The sequence below is a fragment of the Aspergillus sclerotioniger genome (genome assembly GCF_003184525.1).
Source record: "Aspergillus sclerotioniger CBS 115572 chromosome Unknown BO94scaffold_6, whole genome shotgun sequence".
NCBI classification, from domain to species: domain Eukaryota; kingdom Fungi; phylum Ascomycota; class Eurotiomycetes; order Eurotiales; family Aspergillaceae; genus Aspergillus; species Aspergillus sclerotioniger.
The window spans coordinates 313804-337909 of NW_020290996.1; the positions used below are offsets into that span (position 1 = coordinate 313804).

At 50.7% G+C, this 24106-nt stretch overlaps 10 protein-coding genes across 10 annotated transcripts; 4 read left to right on the forward strand and 6 right to left on the reverse strand.

The window, feature by feature from the left end:
* Window positions 1–733: 733 nt before the first annotated feature.
* On the reverse strand, window positions 734–2303 carry BO94DRAFT_582849 (phosphatase PAP2 family protein; the record flags this gene model as incomplete). The annotated part of the gene is made up of 5 exons (XM_025615506.1): window positions 734–1464; window positions 1529–1540; window positions 1594–2084; window positions 2147–2173; window positions 2239–2303. The coding sequence occupies 5 exons, from the start codon at window positions 2301–2303 to the stop codon at window positions 734–736; spliced, it is 1326 nt and encodes a 441-aa protein (XP_025470227.1).
* Window positions 2304–3387: 1084 nt separating this feature from the next.
* BO94DRAFT_511011 (acyl-CoA synthetases /AMP-acid ligases II) lies at window positions 3388–5574 on the reverse strand (the record flags this gene model as incomplete). Its single annotated transcript, XM_025609750.1, has 5 exons — window positions 3388–3955; window positions 4012–4341; window positions 4413–4792; window positions 4871–5165; window positions 5214–5574. The coding sequence occupies 5 exons, from the start codon at window positions 5572–5574 to the stop codon at window positions 3528–3530; spliced, it is 1794 nt and encodes a 597-aa protein (XP_025470228.1). The 3' UTR covers window positions 3388–3527.
* A 2302-nt stretch (window positions 5575–7876) lies between these two features.
* Window positions 7877–9574, forward strand: BO94DRAFT_621861 (Zn(II)2Cys6 transcription factor domain-containing protein; the record flags this gene model as incomplete). Its single annotated transcript, XM_025617025.1, has 2 exons — window positions 7877–8011; window positions 8071–9574. Exons 1-2 carry the CDS (start codon window positions 7923–7925, stop codon window positions 9572–9574), a joined length of 1593 nt encoding a protein of 530 aa, XP_025470229.1. The 5' UTR covers window positions 7877–7922.
* A 221-nt stretch (window positions 9575–9795) lies between these two features.
* Window positions 9796–11322, forward strand: BO94DRAFT_343725 (NAD-dependent epimerase/dehydratase family protein). Its single transcript, XM_025607055.1, has one exon. It carries the CDS (start codon window positions 10017–10019, stop codon window positions 11073–11075), a length of 1059 nt encoding a protein of 352 aa, XP_025470230.1. The 5' UTR covers window positions 9796–10016; the 3' UTR covers window positions 11076–11322.
* On the reverse strand, window positions 11321–14093 carry BO94DRAFT_343724 (uncharacterized protein). The gene is made up of 3 exons (XM_025607054.1): window positions 13980–14093; window positions 11902–13901; window positions 11321–11828 (listed from the first exon to the last, which is right to left on the reverse strand). Exons 2-3 carry the CDS (start codon window positions 13658–13660, stop codon window positions 11797–11799), a joined length of 1791 nt encoding a protein of 596 aa, XP_025470231.1. The 5' UTR covers window positions 13661–13901; window positions 13980–14093; the 3' UTR covers window positions 11321–11796.
* Window positions 14094–15288: 1195 nt separating this feature from the next.
* Window positions 15289–17423, reverse strand: BO94DRAFT_343833 (putative GPI anchored cell wall protein). Its single transcript, XM_025607058.1, has 3 exons — window positions 16988–17423; window positions 15499–16927; window positions 15289–15445 (listed from the first exon to the last, which is right to left on the reverse strand). The coding sequence occupies exons 1-3, from the start codon at window positions 17214–17216 to the stop codon at window positions 15418–15420; spliced, it is 1686 nt and encodes a 561-aa protein (XP_025470232.1). The 5' UTR covers window positions 17217–17423; the 3' UTR covers window positions 15289–15417.
* Window positions 17424–18292: 869 nt separating this feature from the next.
* BO94DRAFT_343806 (uncharacterized protein) lies at window positions 18293–19300 on the forward strand. The gene is made up of 3 exons (XM_025607056.1): window positions 18293–18701; window positions 18768–19043; window positions 19170–19300. The coding sequence occupies exons 1-2, from the start codon at window positions 18492–18494 to the stop codon at window positions 18993–18995; spliced, it is 438 nt and encodes a 145-aa protein (XP_025470233.1). The 5' UTR covers window positions 18293–18491; the 3' UTR covers window positions 18996–19043; window positions 19170–19300.
* A 608-nt stretch (window positions 19301–19908) lies between these two features.
* On the reverse strand, window positions 19909–20229 carry BO94DRAFT_582855 (uncharacterized protein; the record flags this gene model as incomplete). Its single annotated transcript, XM_025615507.1, has 1 exon — window positions 19909–20229. The coding sequence occupies one exon, from the start codon at window positions 20227–20229 to the stop codon at window positions 19909–19911; it is 321 nt and encodes a 106-aa protein (XP_025470234.1).
* Window positions 20230–20451: 222 nt separating this feature from the next.
* BO94DRAFT_343809 (prefoldin-like protein) lies at window positions 20452–22544 on the reverse strand. Its single transcript, XM_025607057.1, has one exon. The coding sequence runs from the start codon at window positions 22462–22464 to the stop codon at window positions 20674–20676; it is 1791 nt and encodes a 596-aa protein (XP_025470235.1). The 5' UTR covers window positions 22465–22544; the 3' UTR covers window positions 20452–20673.
* Window positions 22545–22654: 110 nt separating this feature from the next.
* Window positions 22655–24000, forward strand: BO94DRAFT_621867 (TFIIH/NER complex subunit TFB3; the record flags this gene model as incomplete). Its single annotated transcript, XM_025617026.1, has 3 exons — window positions 22655–22790; window positions 22840–23104; window positions 23136–24000. Exons 1-3 carry the CDS (start codon window positions 22745–22747, stop codon window positions 23998–24000), a joined length of 1176 nt encoding a protein of 391 aa, XP_025470236.1. The 5' UTR covers window positions 22655–22744.
* Window positions 24001–24106: the final 106 nt, after the last annotated feature.

Sequence of the window (24106 nt, forward strand, 5' to 3'; positions counted from 1 at the left end):
AGATGTAGCCCAATTCAAAGGCACAACCCACCCAGTTAGGTGGTAGAGAAAGCAAGGCACGGATGATGCATCCAAACCCAAGGCAGCATGGAGGAGAGATGCAGAAGAAAAAGAACCCGACGGGGATGGATATGCGAGTCGGAGAAAGCCAGAGGAGGCTGGGCGATTCACAGTTTCACACTGCGGGGTGGCTGGGATCGCGCTGGATCCATCTGTCCAACCATGACCATTGCAGCACTCGAGCAAGTCTGAGTGCCTTGGTCGGTTCATCATTAGCACCCTTGTCTCACCAATCAGCACAAATGAGACCCTCGTTTCCATCCCTGATGATCAATGATCATCCATCATGATTCTTAATCAATGTTTACCTACCCGACCGTTGCCATAGCTCGGCCGTGGTGGGTGGGGCGGGCTGCCACGAGGGTCTCGAGCCACGGTTGAGCGCCCTTCGCGCCCAGGAACAGGAAGGCGCTCGCAACTCAGCAAGTGGTGACAACTAAGAATAGCTGAAGCAAGGAGAGAAACATGAAAAGGTGCGACTGTCTCGCTACACGAGGAGGACCTGAGTTAGTTCGGCGACTATTCCCACCGCAATTCCATCGATTTCAGCAAGCCCGCCCGGTTTCATGATCGGTAGCTCCACTATCCAAAGATCTAGATGCGACAAAACAAATCTACGAACTGGCAACAAATACTCCGTACACTCATATCCAAAGTTTCTACAACTCATATCTTATGCTTCCCGATACTGCATGTCTGTCAGATCCCGTCCTCTGTCCGGAGGAGCGGCCACTGCCGCTGAAGGCGCGTGGACAGCGGTGGCCCCAAGTACCACCTGTGGGGTTTGGGAGCGGTATGCCGTGTCAATATCGTATCGCGACGACGGCTCACCCAATGCTGGATTCTGTGTTCTCGTATATCCAGGTTGCATTTCATAGCCTCCAGCAACATCCTCACTGGAAGATGACCAGGTCCCATCCTCGTCGTGTCTCCGATAGTTGTACCTATTCGTAACGTAGGGATTCGATTCTGGTAGGAACAAGGATCCATCGGGAGCACCACCTGTCGCCGTCGACTGGGTACCGTGGTTCAGTCGCTCTTCCTCGATATTCCTCAAAGCGGCGGTGCTTCCATCGTTACCCGTCAGAGGGACGGGATCAGCGGGTGGCACCGGCTCCCTGCCCCACGTCCGAATGGGATATGCGCGTCCCTTCTTCCAGGGCTCGTTGAGGGAAGGGAAATACTGATGGTAGGAGATGCAGGCGCAGATGATACCTAGAAGTGATCCACTGATAACATCGAAAGGGTGGTGCCTTGCATCCATAATACGAGTCACCGCAACAAGTGTCGCTGCAAGACACGGGATCATAACCAGAAGTGTCTTCCAGGCTTCGCCTCGGTTATCCATGATATGTAGCTTTCCACTAAGCCAGAGCGACAGGTAGAACAACCCAGCAAACGACGCTATGAAAAGGTGTTAGTCTGCAATGCATATTTACCACACATACGGGGGAATGGTCTTCCTCACAGCTACTATGTCCTAGAATTGTGGATTAGCATGAGACACACTCGGAATTGGAAGTGCTGTCGTACCTGAAGGCCACGAACGAAAGCCATCTTTGATCAGCGCATGGTCACCCGTACAGATGGTAGAGTTCGACAGTCCGGGTATTGCGTCATGGCTTCCGGCGCGAGGCTGACACCGATCAATAAAGTCAGGTCTGGGTTTCCCACAGGCATTTTTCAACACTTGAGTAATGACAAAAGCCAACCCTTGTGAAAGCAGGAGCCCAAGAATACCACAATTGAGCTCCCATAGCCGATCTTTCCACCGATATGGACCAGTGAATTTCCTCTTGCCAGACACCGGATGTTGCGTTTTATGATGGGAGAAAAGCCCGTCGATAAAAAGTGTATAAACGGCAATAATGACTAACGGCCCGAGGCCGGAGATACAGAGAGCCTCCTGTATGCTTATGTGTTCGTGGACGGCATAGGGATACTGGATTGAGATGTTTCGCAATGAGAAGTGCTGGTGGAATGGCTCAATGGAATCGAGAACATAGAAACCTCCAATACACGCACTACCGCCATGATCATTAGTTAGCAAATGCTGGCGCATAGTCTGTCAACAGTGGGCACCTACATAAGGATGACATAGTCAAAGACGTATCTGCCAGGAGCGGGTCACATTAGCAAGGAGGCAGCATTCCCATTTCTGGGGGGGTTAATGCTCACGAGAGAATGACCCGCTGCTTCAGGCGCCGCTTGGAGAAGGGCAGCTTGTCGGAAAGACGGTCCATCGGGTCAGGGTCCACTTTAATTGAGACACAATGCAATAGTTGATGGCACTAGTATCTTCGTCTTTACGTCTGGGGAATATAATATTCTGGTAGCTCTCCTCGAGCGCTTAATGTCTTTGAAAAGAGCAGGTTGGCGCGACCGGAGGGCACGCAGAAATGGGAGCACGTGAGGTGTGGCTGTAGGCAGTTGAGGTGTCAACTGCAAGCTGGCGATCTGCCCGGCACAGGACAAATAAAGAAAGCTGGAGGAAATCCCTTCTCAGTCGCCTGCCAATGAGAATAAAAAGGAGGCGAAACACGGGGCACTGGGCGACTAAATACGGGGGAAGTCTGAATACTCGCTGCCTGCAGCTCTTTGGCCGACCCACCTGAGACAGGGTACTGCGGACATTGGCTCGACCGTCGCCTTGTCTCTTGGAAAAAGCATAATCAGGTAGGAGATTAGGATACGATCCGGTGTTCAAATGACGATTCATGATTGAAGCGTTGATTGTCAGATTCAGTATATAGTATGATTATCGATCAAGGCAGTATCATCTGGGTCCTGAGCTGCTTAGAACTCTAGGATGATAGTCCATGGTGGAAAAAGGTGCAAGTTGATCACTCAGATAGTACTTGACAGCCAGTTCCCGTACTGCATTTGTTATGATACAGAAATACACGATAAGCGCTGCGCAGCGACATGTATCATCTTTCGATACCTGATTATGTAAGTTCTGTACATTCTCAGCGGTTCCTTCTACTTTTTTGTCAGTTCTGTACACAGTCCAAACAGTCCACACAGCCCATGGGCCATGCTGAAATGGCACTTCTTTGAACAACCCCTGTCTAGACTCTATATGTCTGCCCCTCGGGTCAACCTTACTAGGCACTGGGTAAGTGGCTAGCCAGTTTCTAACAGTGCGGGCCCATCGGCGGACTGATGGTCCTCGTGGGGAAAATCTGGGCTCTGTGGATACAACAACCCAATGTCAGAGTCATCATTGGAATAGGAACCTCCTCCGTCCCAGAGGTATCTACTGCGGAAATGTTCAATCCTTCCGGAGGATGAGGCTGATCGCCCTTCAGGTTTGCCAATGGTATTTACCAATAAAGCCTTCTCTAAATGCTGCATAGAGCTTAGTCTTCTTCTATTCTATGACAAGCACTAGCGATCTATCCACTAACAAGCTAGTCACCCCGCCGTGGCGTAGTCCAGGGCCGCCACAAATGGGATCAATGCGTTCATGAGAGTAGGCAGAACTTGTTCCTCTTCTCTGGCTCAGTTGTCCAGGGCGGCCTTGTCGTTGGGTCCATCAACCCAGAAGGGCCCATATACCCTGATGGCATTTTCTTTGCAAGCAACTGGTTGCTCAAATCCGCCACTTCTATCCTCTTTATCTTCCCACTTTCTGTGATGGGAAATGCTTTGGGATTACCGTCATCCCCTAGCCAAAATATCCAGGAAGGTGCTTTCTGAGTCCCTAGCGTAGTCTGCACCCAGTCAATGATCGTCTGGCGCGATGGACGGGGCTGGTCTAGAGCCGGCTGAAGAATGGCTGCTACTTCTTCTCCGAGAAGCCTGTGCTGCACCCCAACTACACAGGCTTGCGAGATAGCAGGGTGTTCGTTCAGGCGCTCTTCGATCTCCGCGGGATAGATATTCTCCGCTCCTGTATATAAAAGTCAGTCTGAGCCTCATCAAGCCGGTCGGTGTGTGTTGATTTACCGCGAATGATGATGTCTTTGATTCTCCCCGTGATCAAACAGTGGCCGTCTTCATTAACGAGTGCTTCGTCCCCTGAATGCATCCATACAATTCCAGACGCGTCCGGTCTGAGGGCTTCTGCAGTCTTCGTCGGATTTTCATGGTATCCTTCTTGAACCAGATAACCCGCTATACATAGCTCCCCACGGACTCCTCGAGGAACCACTTTACCCTCTAGGTCGACAATCTTGGCCGACGTGTGAGGGAGCAACGCATTGTGAATTACAACACCATCGTCTGGCTGATCCGAGGCCCGAGACATGAAACTGATGGGCGATGTTTCGGTCGTTCCTATGCTTACTGGTTAACACGATTACCATGTAAGTGTTGGTTAAATTACGATGGTGTATCTAGCTACCTACCATAGGCGACTGTCAAATCTTCGAACCCAAAGGCTCTTTGCACATCTTTGATCAGCGCAGCTGGAATCGGGGCACCTCCAATCAGACCTGTTCGGATGTGAATTGAATCAAGATTGAGATGGTGGTATCTCTCCAGTAGAGCAATGAAAATGGTCGGCACTCCATGAAGGCCGGTACAGCTTTCTTGGACGATGGATTGGAGAACTGCTGCTGGATCAAATGTTGGTGATGGGTATACAACTGTGGCACCATGCGTGAGGCAAGAAAGAAGACCAATGACAAGACCGAATATATGAAAGAGAGGGTAAGGACAGCAGACCACATCTTCGGGTGTTAGCTGTAGACGGTGGCCGATCAGATTGCCGTTGTTGATGACATTTCTGCCCAGGCGGAGTTAGCATGAAGCCATCTAAAAACATAAGGGGGAAGAAATAGAGATAAAACTGATGTGCTCCTACCTGTGAGTCAGCATGGCAATCTTGGGTGCTCCGGTGGTCCCACTGGTGAATTGAAATGTACATGTCTGGTCACTGTCCACTTCTTCGCTCAGCCCGATTTCCGGCCTCCGACTCGCTTGATTGAGGAAGTCTTCATACAGCCGGTATTCTGAAGGTGGACCATGTGACTGAAGTAGGACAATCTCCTTCAAGTCTGGCAGTTTATTCTTTTCCATCAACAATCTGATATCCCCTATATTTGATGCCAGACCCCGCTGGCCGATATGTGATGAAGTGAAAAGCATCGAGCATCCTGCTGGGTCACCAATTGAAATCTATTCAGTTGGATTGGAACGATGCTTACCAGTTTCCTTCAGCACATTCTGACACTCTATAGAGGAATACGCGGTGTTAAGAAGCACGGTTATCGCCCCGATCCGCGTGACTGCTAGGAATACCTCCACATATTGCGCACAATTGCCCGAAAAGACCCCGATTCGATCCCCTGCGGAAATTCCGTGCGCCAGAAGAGCTTTGGAAACAGTCTGCACTCGATGGCTCAGCTCATGGTAAGTGTATCGGATGCCTTCTGTTGGGAAAACGACAGCCTCGTGGGTAGGGTACTTGGCTGCTTGGTGATCGAGCAGTTGGCCAATGGAGAATGGGATAAGCGCTGGCTCGGAGGGGCCATGGGTGATGGACAACGATGAGGATGCTTCTTGCATGATATCTCTTGTCTATCGGAGGATTATGATCCTTTCCCAAGAGTTCTGGTGACACGAGGTCTATGCTGGGAATAATTGAAAGGCCAAAACTGGCGGGGTTGGCTGTCCACGTGTACCCATCGTGGATAGGGTAAAGTAAACATTCTCAACATGCCTTTGGCACTTTCTTAAACTTGACAAGTACCTACCCTAGACTAAGATCGAGGGTTGGGGTAATAGTGGAGTCAGTGCATACTCTAGTACTACAGTAAAACACGGTTATAAGCAATTATATGAGACACGCCACCAAATTGCTTATATCGAGGTCTTCCTTATATTGAATATTCTACCTAAAGTAGCCACGAATATCACTTTGCTGCGTGTTTAACACCTTTCTTCGAAGAATATCACGTTCCTGGCATGCTAGCGAGTGTAGAGATGCTTGATTAGCATCATTTTGTTGTTCTTCGTACAAGCGGAGGTCATATAATGCCTGCAGGGCCCTAGTAGATGATATAAATGGTAGAGGCTCTATCATTTCATCATCCTCTTCAACCTCATCTTCAACTGCAGTGTACTGGCTTAGAACAACATCATCAATATCAGTAGTTGCATCATGAACCTGCTCTTCTAAAGGATTCAAGAACTGGTCAAGCTGCATCATATCTTGAATCCGTGCAGTATTCTGCAACTTCTGTAGACTAGCAGTCAAATCATGTAGGATAGCAGAGTCAGGCATAGGATTATAAGTGTCATCTGAAAGCGCGCGTGTAAAGCAGTGGCGGATTGTATCATCTTTCAAATCAAGATTCCATGCAGATATTGACCAACGGAGCGCTTGCAAAAGGTTCATCGTAGTTATAGGATCGTATCCCCGGTCATATTCAGTCATCATATAAACCAGCCATTGCCGTTTCCAGTAAGCCTTCCAGGTCCGGATGATGCCTTGATCAAGTGGCTGGTATCGTGATGTTGAATTGGGTGGCAGCCATATAATCAGAGTATTTGATAACTGTGATTTAACCTCTTCGTACGCAGCAAGATAAGATGAGAAGTTATCACATAATAAAGCAACCTGCCGGCCAACCATTCTCTGGTCAAACCAAAGAAGCCATTCTTTGAAGATTGCAGTAGTCATCCAACTCTTTCGATTGCTTCGCCATTTGCAACCTAGATTCTCTGGGTTTATACCTGCTGCTTGGAAGACTCGAGGCTTCTTTGCTGTACCAATAAACCATAAAGGAAGGCGCTCAGAGGCATCAGCATTGCAGCAGAAGTGTATACTGATACGTGCCTTATCTTTCTTACGTCCAGGGATTGAACGCGTAGAAAGACCACGATCCGGAGGCATTCTCCAATATAAGCCAGTCTCATCACAGTTGAAGATATCACAAGGCGCGTAAACACGTAGTGCTTTGCGTATCAAGATCATCTGGTCTTCAGCATCATTTCCCAGTGTTATCTCCCTGCCCTCTCCGTATTGCTTGAAATTCTTGATATTCTTCCTATATTGGAAGCCTCGAAGCCAACCGTTGCTGAATGACGGCATCATCTTATCAGGATAGATAATCGGCCAGTATTGCTTTGCTTTCTCGCGTATGACTTCTTGTGAGATAGTAATATAGGATTGCGCGCGTTCAAGCCAGTCAATAACTGCTGCCTCTAGCTCTGGCCACAACTCTGTTCGACGTCGTTTATCATTCAATCGGTGGTCGGGAATAGCATCAAGATAATCACATCGGGGAGACAGGATACGGGATACGGAGGAGGGAGCAATCCGCTGGTTGTACGTGGCTTCGAACCACTTGATAAGGTCGATATTAGTGAGCTGAGGCTTCAACTGGTGTTGAGTGCGTAGAGCAGCTTTTTGGCTGTTAGAAATGCAACATCGCGTTTGTTTGGAGGTCTGCTTTGGCATGATTCCTGAATAATGACGTTCAAATTAGCTATTCCGAGCATCCAATATAGGCAATTTTGTATGGGGGAAGGTCAGGATCTTAGCAATTTGCTAGTAATGGAGGATGAAGCAATTTTGTATGGTGTAGCAATTTGAACACGGTGGCCAGTTGCTTGTAATGGAGGATTCCCTATATCGGGTGTTGCTTATAACCGTGTTTTACTGGTAGTTCTCATCTCATCCACCAAAAGGGTTGCCGCCTGATTCGACAATCCACCCCGGCCAATCAGCTTATCACAGACCCCCCGTCAAGAATGCCAAAGCTAGCACCAAAAGAGCTAGTGAGCTGACATGGATGCATCGAGGTGATTAATAATACGCGAGAGTTGACAATAACTAATCTCTACACTCACGACAAAAGACTACTGACAGGCATCATTTTCTACTATTAGTAGAGCAGACGTCAGAGGCAATGGACCCCCGCGGTAAGGCGCTAAATAATGCACCCAAACGCTCCCGAATGTTGATCTGCAAGGCTCGGACGGGATGCCTTACTTGCAAGTTCGTCTTTCTCTTCACTGTTAGCTTGATGAGTGGCCCTGGCTGATATCCGGGATAAGGACAAGGAGAGTCAAATGCGACGAGCAAAAGCCGGTCTGCAACAGATGCATTTCGGCAAAACGCCATTGCGCTGGCTACCAGAAGCCCCAGGATAATCACCCAAAGCCATTCCACATAACGTACTATGTGTCAGACCTCATTTCCTCCACAGGGGCTTTGCACCGCCCATTAGAAGATCTTCGAGATCAGCGTGCACTCGAGTCTTTTTACCTATGGGGGAAGGCTTGCTTCCCCGATGATCTAATGGAGCCATTCACACACGATGATATACTCCGAGAACCTGCCTTAAGGCATGCAATGATCGCGATGGGAAGGTTATACGAGATATATCGCGATGGTGCGGTGCGCGCTTCCAACCCCGAGTTAAACGTATACGCAATGCAACACTATGGTAAGGCACTACGTGGGCTTGTTCTGCGCAATCTAGAAACCGCTGGTGAACCAAGCCCTATTTTCCTGATAGCCTGTTTTCTGTTTGTTTGTCTAGAGACCTCCCAAGGACACACTGAGGCCGCGCTACGTCACCTACAGTCTGGATACAAGCTATTCCAAGAGGCAAGACGGTCTGGAAAGCTATTAAAACAGTGTGAGCCTATCTTCCGCTGGCTCTTCACTCGACTGATGTGCCAAATGACACATTTTGACCCCAATGATTGCGCACGGTTTTTCGGGCTCAATGGGAGTCAATCAAAACCCCTGGATACTTTCACCCATCTCGAAGATGCTCGCACACACTTGGGCAATTTAATGCAGAAGATGATTCACAGAAGGTATCTTGCAACGCTAATCAAAGTTTCCCCTGGTCCCAACAAGCAGGTGTTTGTGGCAGATCAGACAAAGCGCTTGTTGGCACAGGAATTGGCTGAGCTGGACACTTGGATCCTGGCATTCAACCACTATCTTAGCTTTGACATCTCAACTCATGACACCGGCGACTACTATGTCCTAGCTACCTGCAGCTTTCTTTTGAAATTCCGTCTCATGGCGGAGTCTCGGAATATCGGAAAGCATGACGAGAACGGCTCTCTGGATTTCAAACACATTTTGGACCTTGGGCATACCCTGCTGAGTGATGGCCACATTGCTGGCAGCCTGTCCCGATCACCTACAGGGAGCAACTGCCGGCCCGAGACTGATTTTCACGGAAACCAAATGCTCGAGACCGAAGTTGCCACTTCTATGGCATTAATGCAGACAAATGCACCCACAGATCCCCACTTCCTATTTCTCGGCATTATGTCTGCTTTGTCTGTTGCTTCCGCCCATGCCCCCGACCAGGCTGTTCGTCAACAGGCACAGCAAATAGTTCGAACTATTTGCGAGTCCCGAATGGATCGGGACTCCGGGTTGGCCGTCTACCTTACCAGTTGCCTCTCCCATACAAGAAGCCCGGGGTGTCATGATGATAGAACTTTGTATGGGGATTTCTCTGTACCTGAGGCTTCCTATTCCCAAGAATCACGCCGACTTATAGAGTTGCTGGGTGATTTCGGACAGGTCTGATAGGCAACGGTCTTCTGACCAACGCTTCGGCCAATGAAATACTAGAACGAATGCTCCCAAACTTGCCTATCACAGAACACAGTGTCTGGAATGGTACCATATAACGTGCTACCACTATACCACTTCTTGATGGAGTCTCATCTTGGGGGTTCCCAAAGCCGTTAGCCCAACACGAGCTGGCCATGGCTTGACCGGCTTGGGTTTAGCGCTACATGACAACTATGAGCGCTGCGAGTCTACACGATTACTTGCCTTGGTTACTCCGATATTGCCCCCTCTCGAGCATATACGGGGCTTAGGCTGGACGAAAATGCCTCATCGGATGGGATATCTCCTCCGATCCTTGCTATAAGAGGGCCGGAGCCCCTTTAGAATAACCCTCTCCAAATCAAACAGCCCGAACATCAAGCCTAAATCTCTTACTTATCCAACCCCCAGCAATATGCATCGACGCACAGTCCTCATCACTGGAGCCAACGGCTATATCGGAAACGCCGTTGCAAAGGCTTTCGCCAGGGCCGGCTGGACGACGTACGGCTTGATCCGCAGAGCCGAAGATGCCTCAGACCTAGCCAAACATGAAATCCACCCTCTCATCGGCGCCCCTGAAGACTTTGGACCATCACCCGAATCCAAATCAAAGCACTTCACTCACCCCGTCTTCGACGTCGTCGTCTCCAACACAGAAGACTGGTCCAACTACACCAAACACTTCAAAGAAGTGCACTCAATGCTTCTACACATCGGACAATGCAGCAGCAACCAAGCCGGAATCCGCCCTCTAGTCCTATTCTCAAGCGGATGCAAAGACTACGGCATGACAGCCCACCACAACGATCCAACCCTCACCCCTCACACCGAAACCAGCCCACTAAACGGCCTCCCCCTCCTCCTCCCCCGAACGCAAGCCAGCGCCAACCTCCTCCACACCAGCGCCAACCAACCCTTCGACATCACCATAACCCGCCCTACCCCAGTCTACGGCTACGGATCCAGCAACTACGGCCCCATCTTCTCCCTCGCAGAAACCCACAAGCACACCGGCGTCCTCCCCATCCCCGCAAACCCCAACGTCATAGTCCACGGCACCCACGTCGATGACTGCGCCTCCGTCTACGTCGCCCTAGCTGAACATCCCCAGCGCGACCAAATCATCAACCAAGCCTTCAACATCTCCAACGCACGATACGAAACCACCGCCGAAATCTGCAACGCCGTCGCCAAATCCTATAACCTCTCCATTGAATACACCCCACCCAAACCCCTCGACGGTATCATCCCGGGAATGGTCGACGCCATCCTCAATTACTCGCAATGGGTCTCCTCGGACAAGATCCGACATCTGACCGGCTGGACAGAAAAAAGAGCTTACTTTGCTGACGGTATCGAGGAATATCGGTTATCGTATGAGGCTGCGATGGCTTCTGGACACCGTGGAACCGTGAGATTGGATTCTATTTCTAGAGATCCGGGTGCGTTTAGTCGGTCGAGTGAGGTGTGAGTTGTTATTGTGTGGGTGGTGGGTGGGTTTACAGAACTTCTATTGTTAGTTCATGACGTCTTTTGTAAGTAGCATTCAGCTGAGATATGCAATGCGCAAATCATAGATTGTGTTTTGCTTTTCGAATAGTTACTTTCTGAGATAAACCCCCTCCGCTGTTGTATAGTTATTCGAATAGCAATTACTATTTCCGATGCGCAGAATCACTATATTACCTCACCAATGCTTTTTTTTATACTAGCTTCAGATTATTTTCGAAGCTATGTGACTGTCTTAGTAGGAACTTGGAAGATTCTATTCGGTGGCTAAAATTATTGAACTCAGTCAGTATGAAGCTATTCTACAATAGATATAATACCATGGAACCCAAATCTAAACAACATTTTTAAATCCCAAAGTCTTCTAAGCGATGTCAAAAACCTATTAATGTTTTCATCTGTCAAAACTCCTTCCCCTGTCCATTCTAAGTCACCTTGCCATTTGATTTCGGATCACCTTTCTTCGTCTTAGCGGCTTTCAGGTGCTTTGGTATCCGGTGCATCCTTGTCTGACTTGTCGAGTTCAAGCAGATATTGTATATCCAATGTATCGGAGCAGCGCCGAACGAACCCATATCTCGCCCCAAGGACGATACAAGCGATAGCCCAGATCAGAAAAAAGATGGCAGGAAACACAGCAGGGATTACCCCGGGCGTAAGGACCTTTCCTGGTTTCGAGGATGTCAAGTACGTGTTGGGATAAGAATTCTCGAAACTCGTCACGCCATCGTACATTAGTTGAAAAGCGTCCATCGCGTGGGCTAGCTTCACAGACCGCTGGAGCTCACCTGCTTGGAGGAACCTGGTATAGTAGACCGAGTTGGAAACTGTTCTAGGGGGAGGTAGATTAATTGAATCGAAGTACATCAAATATTGATAGCGGAGTATGTCACGAGTAGTATAGCCAAAGATTGGCGTTCGACCTTCCTCTCTTCCTATATCAAAGTCGGGCGGTTGTGTTCTCGTAAAGTTATGATATGTACTGGCTTTCACTGCGAGCTCTGCAAATCCGAGGGTTGAGAGGCGATTGCATCTTAACCCGATAGGCGGGGCTAGGTATAGGATCTTCTTGTCGGGAGACGCAAAGTCATCGAGCGCATCACTTGTATTGTAGGCTTCGAAGAAAGTTTCGTTGTTCGTGAATGTTCCGTTGGGAAGCTGGATGAAGGGCTGTCCCATGCCTTTCAGTGGTACGTCGATGCCTTCGTCGAACGGGAAGCCCTGCGTCTCTTCTTCATAGCCGCTTTGTGTTCTCATTTGCCATAGAGCTAACTCTAAGATATTGACAGTTTCGAGCTCTGCTCCGTCGTATGCTGGAGGCTGGTTAGATGAGTTGCTGACGCCCATCTCGATATAAGCAAAAAGATTATGGGATCGCGTAGAGTCTCCGCTGCGGCTATTGGAGACATAAACATTACCCTGAGAGCCGGCATTTACAATCACATCCCTTTCCGTGATATTATTTGATGTGGGTTGCTTGATGATGTTGGATCGGTCCGAGATAATCGTGAATTCCGAAGCGTCGCGCACTATCGAGCAGTTGTACTCTATGCGCAGACCCCAAGCGGAACCGTCGAATGGTGTTCTTGCCTGCGGACTTATGAAGAATTCCGATGGCAATTCGTCGAGGGGGAATATGTTGGGGAGATTGCGTAGGCCATTGAACTTCTCACGGCGTGTATGAGGTGGTGTATGAAGAATGCCGATTCCGGGGAGGACGGCCGAAGCTCCCGTCTCCCATCGACTTCGAGCCCGGGAGCTGATCTGATCTAGCTGTCGGTTGTTGAAGTTATCCCACTGGCGGCCAATCACCCAGGGCGCAGAGGACGAGAAGATGTATCCATCAGACAACTCCATGCAAAGACCAGATATAGGGAGGGCGACAAACGGGAGCAGGCTGAGAGCTGATAGGAAGTACCACAGGCGATGAACTTGACTTTCCTTGCCCCGGAGCAAGCGACCTAAGCAACTTATCCAGCCATCTGGTCCGCTCCAGCTGTTGCCACTGTGCATGTAAAGGGTCTTCTTGTCCACGAGGCGACTTTGAAGCATCGCCACCTCGACGCCAGCGAGTCCATATTTGGACCATCCAATACCGAATGTACAAATAACAAACCATGAGTAAAACACCCATAGTTCAGAAATAGAGGCAAATTTGACCGCGGGATCGGCGCCTTTTCGCAGAAGCACTAGCCATATGACCACGAAATAAGCGGCCACGAGAGGTGGGATGAAGACCAGAACGATGGTTCGAGTATAAAATCGATTCATCGAAGATATTTGGTATAACATTGCGCTCTCCAGTCTCGTTTCCTGAGTATCAAGTCTATTGTTGTTGCTTCTGTTGCTGCTGGTGCTGCGGTTGCTGGCTCTGTCGCTGTTGCCCGTGCTATCATTGCTGTCGCTGTTGCCTGTACTATCACTGCTGTTGAGATTACCCGTGCTATCACTGATGTCGCTGATGCTATTGCCCAAAATCATAGGGCTCCCAGCGAATGTCAGGTGCTGCGTTACACACTCCATTTCAATCGGTTCCGTACGGGCCATGGTTGTTCTTGCAAATGGACAAACACAGATATAGGTTCGCCTTTGGTATTTCTATCCCGTGGTTGACATGGATAAGAAGTATCGTTCAGATGATTGGCTATATCTCAGAAATCGCATGGCTGGAAAAAGTCCGACCTGGGGGGTCCTGTTAAATGGCGAACAGAGTTCTTACATGGGGCTAGATCAACTGTCCAAGAGTCTCGTTGTCAGACAGACAAATACGCCTTTCGGTATTAGGGAGCTGAAACAGACAGCATCAGCCTTGCAATGGTTACACTGATGGTGTCAGGCGACAACCTGTACGCGATAAGGGTCTCACCTTTCTCTCTCCTCCCCTTCCTCTTCACACGCTCCCCACACTGGCACTACTCCTACAACCCGCGGCGCTTGGGTCTTGACGCTGCGATCCCTGCCCGGACCGTTGTCCCGACTCCCCCTTCCCTTCTTTTAAGCACCTCACAGGCCGGATGAGCGAGCGGTCAATTGATGCATATCGCTACATTTGCTTCAGATTGCCTTCGTGGTCGTCTCTGTATGTAATTCCATAGCTTGGCACGTCTCTATACCCCACGGGAATTTACAGGGTATCTGGTAGGCGCTAGTATCTCCGCTAGACGTTGATGGGTACTTGTCAGAGGGGCGAAGGACTGTGAAAACTTTCGCTTCACGAGCTTGGGTGCCTCAAAGTCAAAGCAAGCCACCATAATAATCCAATGGCGGTGGCGGCTGATTTAGCTACCTTTGAGACAGCACAGTCTGAGTCGACGGCAGATGATTGCCTACTAGGCAATGCTAAAAGTCTCGGCAATGAACACACAACCCACCAGGGTTGACAACTGTTTTGATGCTTGCTTTTGTGACCTGGCGATTATTCACTCTTTAAACTTCAATACCCACGGAGGACCCTCCTCGCCCATGTCTGGGGAAGATACCATGGCGAGACGCACTTTCGTTATCCACGAGTAGTTTGTGGTTGAAGCTCATCGTTATACGGTCTGGCATGAGCCTCGGGGTCCTATGTACTATATCTGCTGTCAGAACGTCAAGGTACATTATTATGGGCGGGGATTTGACAGGCCTCGCCTTCCTAATACGACGTGGCTGGCTTGGATGGCTGAACTAATAACGCCACCGTGGGGCACTGTTGATTGAGAAAAGTACTGCGCTATTGACGAGGAAAAACGGTGCTGCCTGAGTGGTTGGTGTCACGAACTCTCATGTACGCCTTGCACTGCCACTCCACTCTCCTGACGGAAATAGAAATCGCAGTATGTAGAGTTGGATTAATCATGGCTCGATGGTGCTTACATGAAGTGAGAGACAAGGTGATATAGCGGAAGATGACGGAGCCAACCGCTATGCCTGATCGAGGGATCACCTGATCTGGTATGTAGATATTGGCTACTGATACTGTGTATATGGTCGACTGAGCAAAGCCCTTTTGGATCCGTATGGCATGTTTTCTGTATTACGCTACCTTCATTTATCTTTTGTATCATAGATTAAGACCATTAATCAGATGAATCAGACCCGAGTAGTATTCTTAATGTACACTGTACTAGAGATTACCGTGATATAGCCACTTTTGAATTCAATATCAATGGCTCTTCGGTCCAAGACCCGATCCGGCGCTCCGTTAAGTATCAAAGGAATGGCCATGTCTCAAAACTAAATAGAATATTCAATAAACAATCAAATTAACGGGTCCATTAATCATGTTCGCGTGATGCCGGGTTCTATCACCAGGTCTGACGAGCTTAGCAGACGGTGATGTACAAACCGAGACTGGGTAACAAGTTAGTCATGTTTCACAAAGCGCGCGGTATAGGAACACTTACGGTGAGGGGTTGTAGTCCTCGAAGAAGTTGAGGTAGGTGCTACCAGCTTCCTTCATCTCGTAGCTGACAGTTTGGCCAGCCGGGCAGGAGAAAGAGGAAATAAGATAGGAGTTGCCGGGCGAGAGGGTGAAGTCGCCGTAGTCCTGCTTGACCGAAGGAGCGTTGTTGTAAGTAGTCGACTGGCTGGCAGCAGACTCGAGCCAAGAGAAGTCAACCTTGCCATCTCCGCTAAAGGTGTAATCGGAGGTCTCAAGCTCTGCCTTGGTGGGGAACAGGAAGATAAGACTGCACGTCTTTCCAGAGTCCGAAGAGGGAATGTCGAAGTTGAAGATGGTCGAGACGGTGGAGGAGACAGTGCCGAAGTACTGAGTACCGTAGGCGGTGTCAGGTGTAGAAGAGTTGACCGGGATGATCAAGTGAGGGTACTCATAGTCGCCCGAAAGATCGGTTGGGCAGCTGGCAGAGGACGACTGGGTAGGAGTGCCAGATGCCTGGGGGCTGGTGGGAGACGCAGAGCTCTGGGCAGGCGAGGGAGTCCCAGATGGCTGGGGAGCAGGAGTGCCAGAGGTTTGAGGGTAAGAGGAAGGCTGAGGGGCAGGCGTGCCGGAGGTCTCGGCAGAGGAAGGAGTCTCAGACGGCTGAGGAGCAGGGCTCTCGGAAGAAGGCTGAGCAGGAGTTCCGGAGGTCTCAGGGGGGGAAGGCGTCTCGGAAGGCTGGGGCACAGGGGTTTCCGAAGACTGAGGGTAGGATGGGGTCTCAGAGGGTTGAGGAGCAGGGGTGCCGGAGGTCTCGGGAGGGGATGGCGTCTCCGAAGGCTGAGGAGCGGGAGATCCGGAGGGAGCCGGCTGAGAACCCGCCGGAGTAGACGACCCAGGACCAACGGGAACAGGCACCACAGAAGAGCTCTCTGCAGCGCAGTAGGTTTCGGTCACATAGATAGTCGTTACCGGCACCGGCCCGCTAGACTGGGGACCAGGGCCAGATGGGACAGATGCACTAGACTGAGGACCAGGACCAGCGGGGACAGAGGCACTAGACTGGGGACCAGGGCCAGCGGGGACAGAGGCACTAGATTCAGGACCACCGGGAACCCAGGTACTCGAGGCACCAGAGCCAGGAACAGGAGCGCTAGAGGATGGGCCTGGAGCAGCCGGTTGGCTGGACTGGGGTGCAGGGGTCGAAGATGGAGCAGAGCTAGAACCAACAGCACCGGCACCAGAGCCCGAGCAAGAATCAGCCGTCAACTTGATGTCCTCGCAGCCAGTCACGGACGAGCCCTCATTAGTGTAGATGTTCAACTCATTGTTGTCGCCAGTCTGGCAGCCAACAAAGTCTCCATCACCATTGTATTCCAGCTCACCCGAAGAGCTAATGGTGAAGCCCGACATAGGGGTTTTACCCAAATCACACTGGAACTGGGAGGTCGAGCCTGCCACGTATACTTGGTTAATACGGCCCTAAACCCGGGGGGATTGGATGGATGGCTCACTAGTCACAACACAACCGCGTCCGCTGCTATCAGTGATACCACCGTTGGAGTCAATGCAGAACTGGGTCTCGGGCAGTCCACCGCCGATGCGGTTCTGACCATCACCAAGCTGGCCAACAGTGCCAGAAGCACCACCAGTGGCCGTCAGGTGAAAGCAGCAGGAGTTGCTCCGGCCGACAAGGGCATTAGCCCCCGCAGCGAAAGCTGTGAGAGTCGCAAGGTTCTTCATACTTGCACAAGCGAACGAGGGCGGCAGCTAGATAGGTAGCAAGCGAACGGACTGGGTGCCAGTAGGATAAAGATTGTTTTGATATGGGTCTTGACCGCCGTAGTCTGAGCAACAAACTGAAAATGGCCAGGGTGCACTCGATATTTATACACAAAAGTGGGTGGGTACATGAAGGAACGTCATGGTGTCTGCCGGTAAACAGGACAAGGTCATATCTTACACCTCCACAGTCTTACAGTAGATCGAAAAAATAGAAACAGAATGCAGCCAGTTCCAGTGCATCTGCCGGACTGCATTGACCATGGAAAAGCATGGAGGGCCACTGTTGACCCGCTAGGCATCCCCGGAGAGCGAATAAACAAGTTGCAGGTTGTCCGACAATGCCGGGCCTGGAAGCTTCGGGGTTGAAGGAGCAATGAAAGCAAACGTCATGGGCACCACCATGAGAGGTACCCGTTCTGGAAGTTGGCTGAGAGGCAGAAGCCATATCAGTGGCCCAGGCGACGCAGGGCACAAGCCAACTGTGGATCCAGCCCCATCGGAGGAGCCTTTGGATCGGCCGGAAACCCTGCCCTGGTCAGGACCTTCCCGATTCATGGGTCTGCGGCGGTTTATTGCGAGTTTGGTGGCAACAGGGTCTCTCATCCACGGTTCTCCCAGCTGTCCAGCCACACATAGCAGGCATTGTTGCCTGCATACAGGGAACATGGGTAAAACACCCACGGACCATGCTACTATTCATAATCGCTCACCCAGCGGGAAACCGGGACGGCAATGTAAGCGACAATGCTTGTGCTCGATGGAGGAGCGGTCTTGGCTCAAGAAACGGAGGACGAGTACGCGCAAGTCCGAGAGATTTGGGGGAGGAGCTATCTAGTCAGAAGCGTAGCGATTGCGACTAGCATGGGGAAAGGATCAGGTTCCTAGGATTAACCCGGGAAGGGTACCTTGCATCATGCTCGCAAAGGGTTTTGATTTGAGGTATCCACGACATACGGTGCGGAGTAGGGGATGGAGTTGACGTTGGCTCTGTCTTGGTGTGTTGCAGCTTAGCAGCTTAGCATCCCGCTCGAGGAAGCTAATACGGCGACCGGGGCCACCTGCATGTCATGATGGGATAATACTTGGCATAATTGATTATTCGATGAGAATAGTAGTCATGAGATTGTCGCACATAATAATGTGTAGAGTGTAGACTAGTCCGACTCTTTGGGAGGGTCGGGAGGAGAAAGATGGGGCGGGATCAATGGTTTCCCCGCCCCCGCTCAGTGGGGGATGACGACAGCCTCCACTCCTTTCTTCTCCTCTTCCGCCGGCAAACATCTGCTCCGATCGACTCCGCCACGTCATGGTGGATTTCCAAGGGACTCTGTGCCTCGCTCGCTGCCTTTCCGTCCGACAAAGCAATGGGAAAGAAGAAAAGCAACCCAAGGTCCCATCCAGGCATCCCCGACAAACTATCTACCCAACCATCTACCTCCAGAGGTCAGCTCCAGCCATGGTTGCCTAGCGTCCACCTCAATAATAACAATCATGTGTCTCGACAAAAAGCACAGGCACAGCCTACGGGCAATATATATAGAAACAACTGGCCAACCCAGGACCGGGCAACGCAATTCCAGCAGTATGGCTTGTCCGGGCTCGTGTCATCCGCGTTCATCTGACAGGCAGGCAACGCAGCCCTGCCGGCCACCAATGCTCTTTAAGCTTTCCCCGGCATCTGGATGGGCGCGCTACGGATTTCGATCTATACTCTTTCTGCTTTTTCTTTCTCTTTAAACGCCCCTCTCCAACAGTAGTATTACAGTAGTGCTTCTGCAGTGCGTCGTAAGTCTACCCGCCCCATCCTGTCTCCATCTTTATCTCCCCACCCGGCAGTTGAGTATTCTCTCTCAAAACTCGAACTCCGGTTCGAACCATTCAAGATGTACGTCCTGAAACGCGAATTCTCAGCCAAAGCAGCCCCATTGGGTGCAATTGACAACCCTTGCACTTTTCGCACACTATCCAAAGCCTTCAAGGTCCTCAAGGCCTCCAAAAACGGCAATCTCATCGAAAAAGCCGTTGAGAATGAGTACTATTGCACCCCGCACTACACGCTGTAGGAGGTTACGTACGCTCTTTCATCGCACCGGTCAATCAAGGTCCAGACAGTTGGCTAGAATCAACGTAAACTCAGATTCCCTTCTAGCATGCTGTTTGCTGGCCCACTGTCCAAGCCAGTTGTTGGTCCACCCATGCATGTAGGTAGGATGGGCAATAGATGGATTATCCTTCGGCCTGTCGATTCCAGACTTTCATAGGCAGTCGATGGAGTTCTCTAGACGAAGGGAATCCACTGATCGAGGTTTCCGCCTTTTCCCTACCTCCTCTTAAGGGCCGGACCGACGGAATATTATGCAACTGCACATTGTCATCGATCCATGACACCTGCACTCAAATATCCGTCGGCCATGACTGTCTTGCCATTGACAAGCAACTGGGTACTACTAGTACCCAGCTAGGTAAACAAACATTATTAGTGATTTCTTTGACTAACAATATTGTAATGCGCACGTCCTCCAATGTCTCACTCGAACCAGGCCGGCAACGCTGTCAGAATCAAGAACAGCACATCACTATTGTCGATCCTCATTAAAGCCACTGCGGGTAGCTGCCAAGTCTTGACTTCATCGATTCAATAAGTTACCGATCAGGCAGCACAGATCGAGAGGACTTGGCGATATTTCAGAGAGCTTTCCTGGTTGAAGCTGACGTAAATAAAGGGCGCAGATCGTTGATCAGGATCTTCGGAGCTGTCGGTTACACAGTAGTTGCCGTGTGTGCCCATGTTGATTGCCCGGTATGATGTAAACACCATCAAGTTGAACTCTGCCTTTTGGCGAGACCGGGGAGGAGTGGCCGAGATCACATGTCGACGGGGGTGTTGCTTGTGCAGACACCGGGTGCTTATGGACTCCTCCTTGTCTCGATGACGGTAGAACCGGTGGTTCTTGTGGCTGGCGTCATCCATGTAAAGGTGCTAGATAGTAGTATCATCGACATTGACTGCAGGAAATATTATTATTATGCAATATTTGAATAAAGCTTTCAGTCCTGGATTCAACCAAAGTGCATCCCAGCCACAAAGGCACATGTTCGCTACAAGCAAGACCACATTTAGGTCCCCAAGATTTGGATGTAGAGGGTGAAACGTAACCAAACTCCATTTCTTACTGGCTGTAAGTACCCGATTGAGCCCAATACACCCAGTAACTGAAGCACAGTCAGAGAGCCCTCTGATTCTTACTTAATCTTGGACTTGAAACTCAATGACTATACCATGGGAAGTAGTATAGCCATGCCAAGGTAGAGGCTACCTTGCTTCAGTCCTTTCCTTGAATGTCTACGTGGAGAACGAAATGTCGCTTGCATCCTTGCAGTAGATTGGGTATCTGTGTTCGTTCTACCTAGATGATTACCTCGTGCGGGCGGCCTTGAATTTGCTCACTCGTCTGGGAGCGTCTTCGGTCTCGATGGGCACTATTTCGGGCTCCTCGCCCATAAAGCCGCCGTTTTGCTGGACCATCCTGTTCCGTATCCTGTAGAACTCGGTTGCGATCTCCTTCTTATGCAGCTGCTCGTCAAGCTCATCGGGCTCTGGTGCTGCTGCCGGACCAACCGGGACCTCACGTTCAACGAGTGTGTCCGCAAGGATCTTCCCTTCGGGGCCCCTGGGTGTAGAGTCTTTCCCGATGACCTCGGAGATAGGCTGGGAGAAAGGCTTGGGCTCCGCTGGTTTTGCAGGGAACAGAGGCAAAGATGATACTGTCGACGACGCCTCGGTCTTGCGCAGAGCTGAGCGAGGTTCAGCGGGCCGAGTGCTGCCGCTCGATTGTGATGTTGAAGCAGTGGCCTCTTCGGTTGCACTGGTCTTCCGGGCACTCTTGAAACGGGAGGCTTTCTTTGGGGCAGCATTCTGAACAGGTTCCTTATCAACGGACCCTGTGCGTTCAACAACAGAGTCTGACAGAACAGGCACGTTCGATTCCCGGACCGGAACGGCCTTCTTCTCGATAGTCGGAGGCTTAGGAGCCGGGGCGATATCGAGTTCGTCAGCAAAAGCAACCTTCTTCTTCGGTTTCTTATTCTCAACGGGCTCGCTGCTCGCGTCCGCGCTCTTCTCGACATGGACAACAATAGGCTGCTCCAGGTCCTGCTTGACATCAGTCGGAAGCGACTCCGTGTCTTTTCCAGCATTCCACATTCCTCGAGCGTTGAGCTTTTGCTCTAACTCGCGCATCTGGCGGTGATAGTCTTCGCTCAGGACACGTCCAGTGCTTCTTCCGTACTCATCCTCTTCTTCATCGTCATCATCATCAAATTCATAAGCGTCATATTCATCATCAACAGATATATCGCTTGCACCCTCATCCAACTCAAGTTCGGCCACAACAGACCCTACTTCATTCAGACTGTATTGCAACATTTCGCGGCGTAATTGGGCATCCTCTGGGGGTTCATCAACTTCGGTAACAGGACGCTCGCCGTGAACTTCAATGGTCGGATCTAACGCAGCAGGCTTATCCTCCTGATCATTGCTTCCGGAACTCGAGGTTGAAGGCTCATCAACAATAGAGATGTGATCCTTTGTACTGGCCTCCTCCGTAGGCTGGGTTGTTGATTGTGACGAACTTGGAACTGACGTGTCGGCCTTGACCACATCCGGTATATCTTTAACACCAGCTTTCTTCAAGACCTGCAAAAGATCCGGTGCCTGGCTTCCGGGTGTGGTGGTTGTGCTCGAAATCACATCGCCGTTCTCATCAAGTTCTTCGAAAATCTCTGTCATCGGAAAGTCCGCTGTAGGTTCTGCCGGAAGTTGATCCTGCGAGTCGAGCGTATACATTTCATTCTCTGCCGCACGTAGTCGTTTCTCTATAGTAGCAGCATTCTGCTTCACATAGTCAATCCGCCTCGTTACCAGATCGACCACCTGTTGTTTCGTTCGTGTCACACCCTGCTTCTCTCCCAGAATGACTTTGACTTCTTCCTCATTGACCAAGGAGCCGCCGAAGTCGCGGCCCACTCGGATGTAGTCATCTATTGTCGCATCATCACCTAGTTCGTTAATCTCTTCTCTGAGGCCATCGTATTCGGCCTCCCACGTCCTCCAGTGGTAAAGGGAATCTTGCAGCTTCGAGATGTTCCCCTCAAGTTCGAGGCGCTGGCGCTCCAGTTCGTGCAGGCCATTATTTGGAACACCCATTTTTAGGGCAGGCAAAATATATGTGTATGGAATGACAATTCAGTCCGAGTGTAAAGGTGCACTGGGTGAGGGGAAGAAGGCGGACTGGAAGGCGATGGCGGCAAGAAAAAGTTCCGCCGCGGAACAGGAGCGGAGAAGATGATTGGCCCGTGCACGCAGCTGGATTATCAACCTTCCATGCCACTGAAGACTCACCTTGGATTGTTTCACTTCTCTCCCCGCTGCGCGTTCCCCGCACTATCCTGTTTCTGGCCTCTTTGGCGCTGCAGTATTTCTCAAAATGCCTCCTGCACGAGATGCCATGGCTCACCGCGGGGATGACGATGGTAGGTTCACTGCCCAGGATCCCGATGAATGTTCACTAACTTTCAGAAGAGGTGTGCCCTGTCTGCAAATCCTCTCGTTACCTGAACCCGGACATGCGATTCCTCATCAATCCAGAATGCTACCACAAGATGTGTGAGTCCTGTGTGGACCGGATATTTTCCTCGGGCCCGGCCAACTGTCCCGTCGCGGGCTGCCACAAGACCCTGCGCAAGAATCGGTTTCGGAAGCAGACGTTCGAGGATATCAATGTGGAAAGAGAGGTAGACATTCGACGCAGGGTGATGCAGGTGTTCGTCATCAACAATATATCTCCGTACATTATGGGACTGCTAATATTTCTATAGTCTGAACCGCCGCGAAGAAGAGTTTGACTCGAAACGAGCCTACGATGACTTTCTCGAACAGCGTGAAGAGATAATCGCGAATCTCGTCCACGGCACGGATGTAGCGAAGACAGAGGGTGATCTACAAAGATATGCTTCAGAGAACATGCGGTCGATTCGCGCCAACCAAGCCCTTGAAGCGCAAGAGGCCTCGTCCTTCCGAGAACAGCAGACACAAGAGCAAGAGCTGGCACGTCTTCGGCGAGAGGCGGCACGGCAGGAATATGAGAATGAGCGTAAGGAGTTACTCGCCGGCCGGGAAGACGTTCTCAGTCGTCTTGCTGCAGGTCGACCGGGCGACGCAGCGGCTATCGCTCGCGAGGGTCAAAAGGTCTTACTCAAGAAATCCTCTGCTCGTCGTAGTGAGGAGGATCGGATCCGACAGAAGCAGGCTGCATTGCGCAACTCGGACGCCAGGAAAGCCGGACAGGGTACCCTTGCGACCGACCGGGCAGATGATAGTGGTGCTTCGAGCCTCATCAAAGGTCTTAAGAAGATTAAAACTCCCGAGCCCGAGAAGCCTTACGATCCTTTTGGTGGGCTGGTTCCCAACAAGAGGGACTATTATACTTTGCGCGACTATTACCCGAACAGCTACCTCGACCCCATCCGACAGGACACTCGTATGCACGCAGGCGGATACGACCTTCAAGAATACTACTCACGTACTCTCATGGAAGCTTTTGCGGGTTTGGGCTGCTTCCTTGACGAAGAAGTTTCCAAACGAGATATTGCAAATACCTCAGATATCTCGAGACCTGTCGCTGCTGAAGGGTCTGCATTGGCGGCAGTCTCAGGTGCAGGCGCTCCGGAAGGGAGCTCGTGACCAAGCGCTTTTGCGAGTTTTACCGTTTTTTCCCCTTCTGACAAAGGTTTGGAGGTTTACTGATAATCAAAAGTATGGCCGCGGCGTTTGGGCATTGCGTGGCATA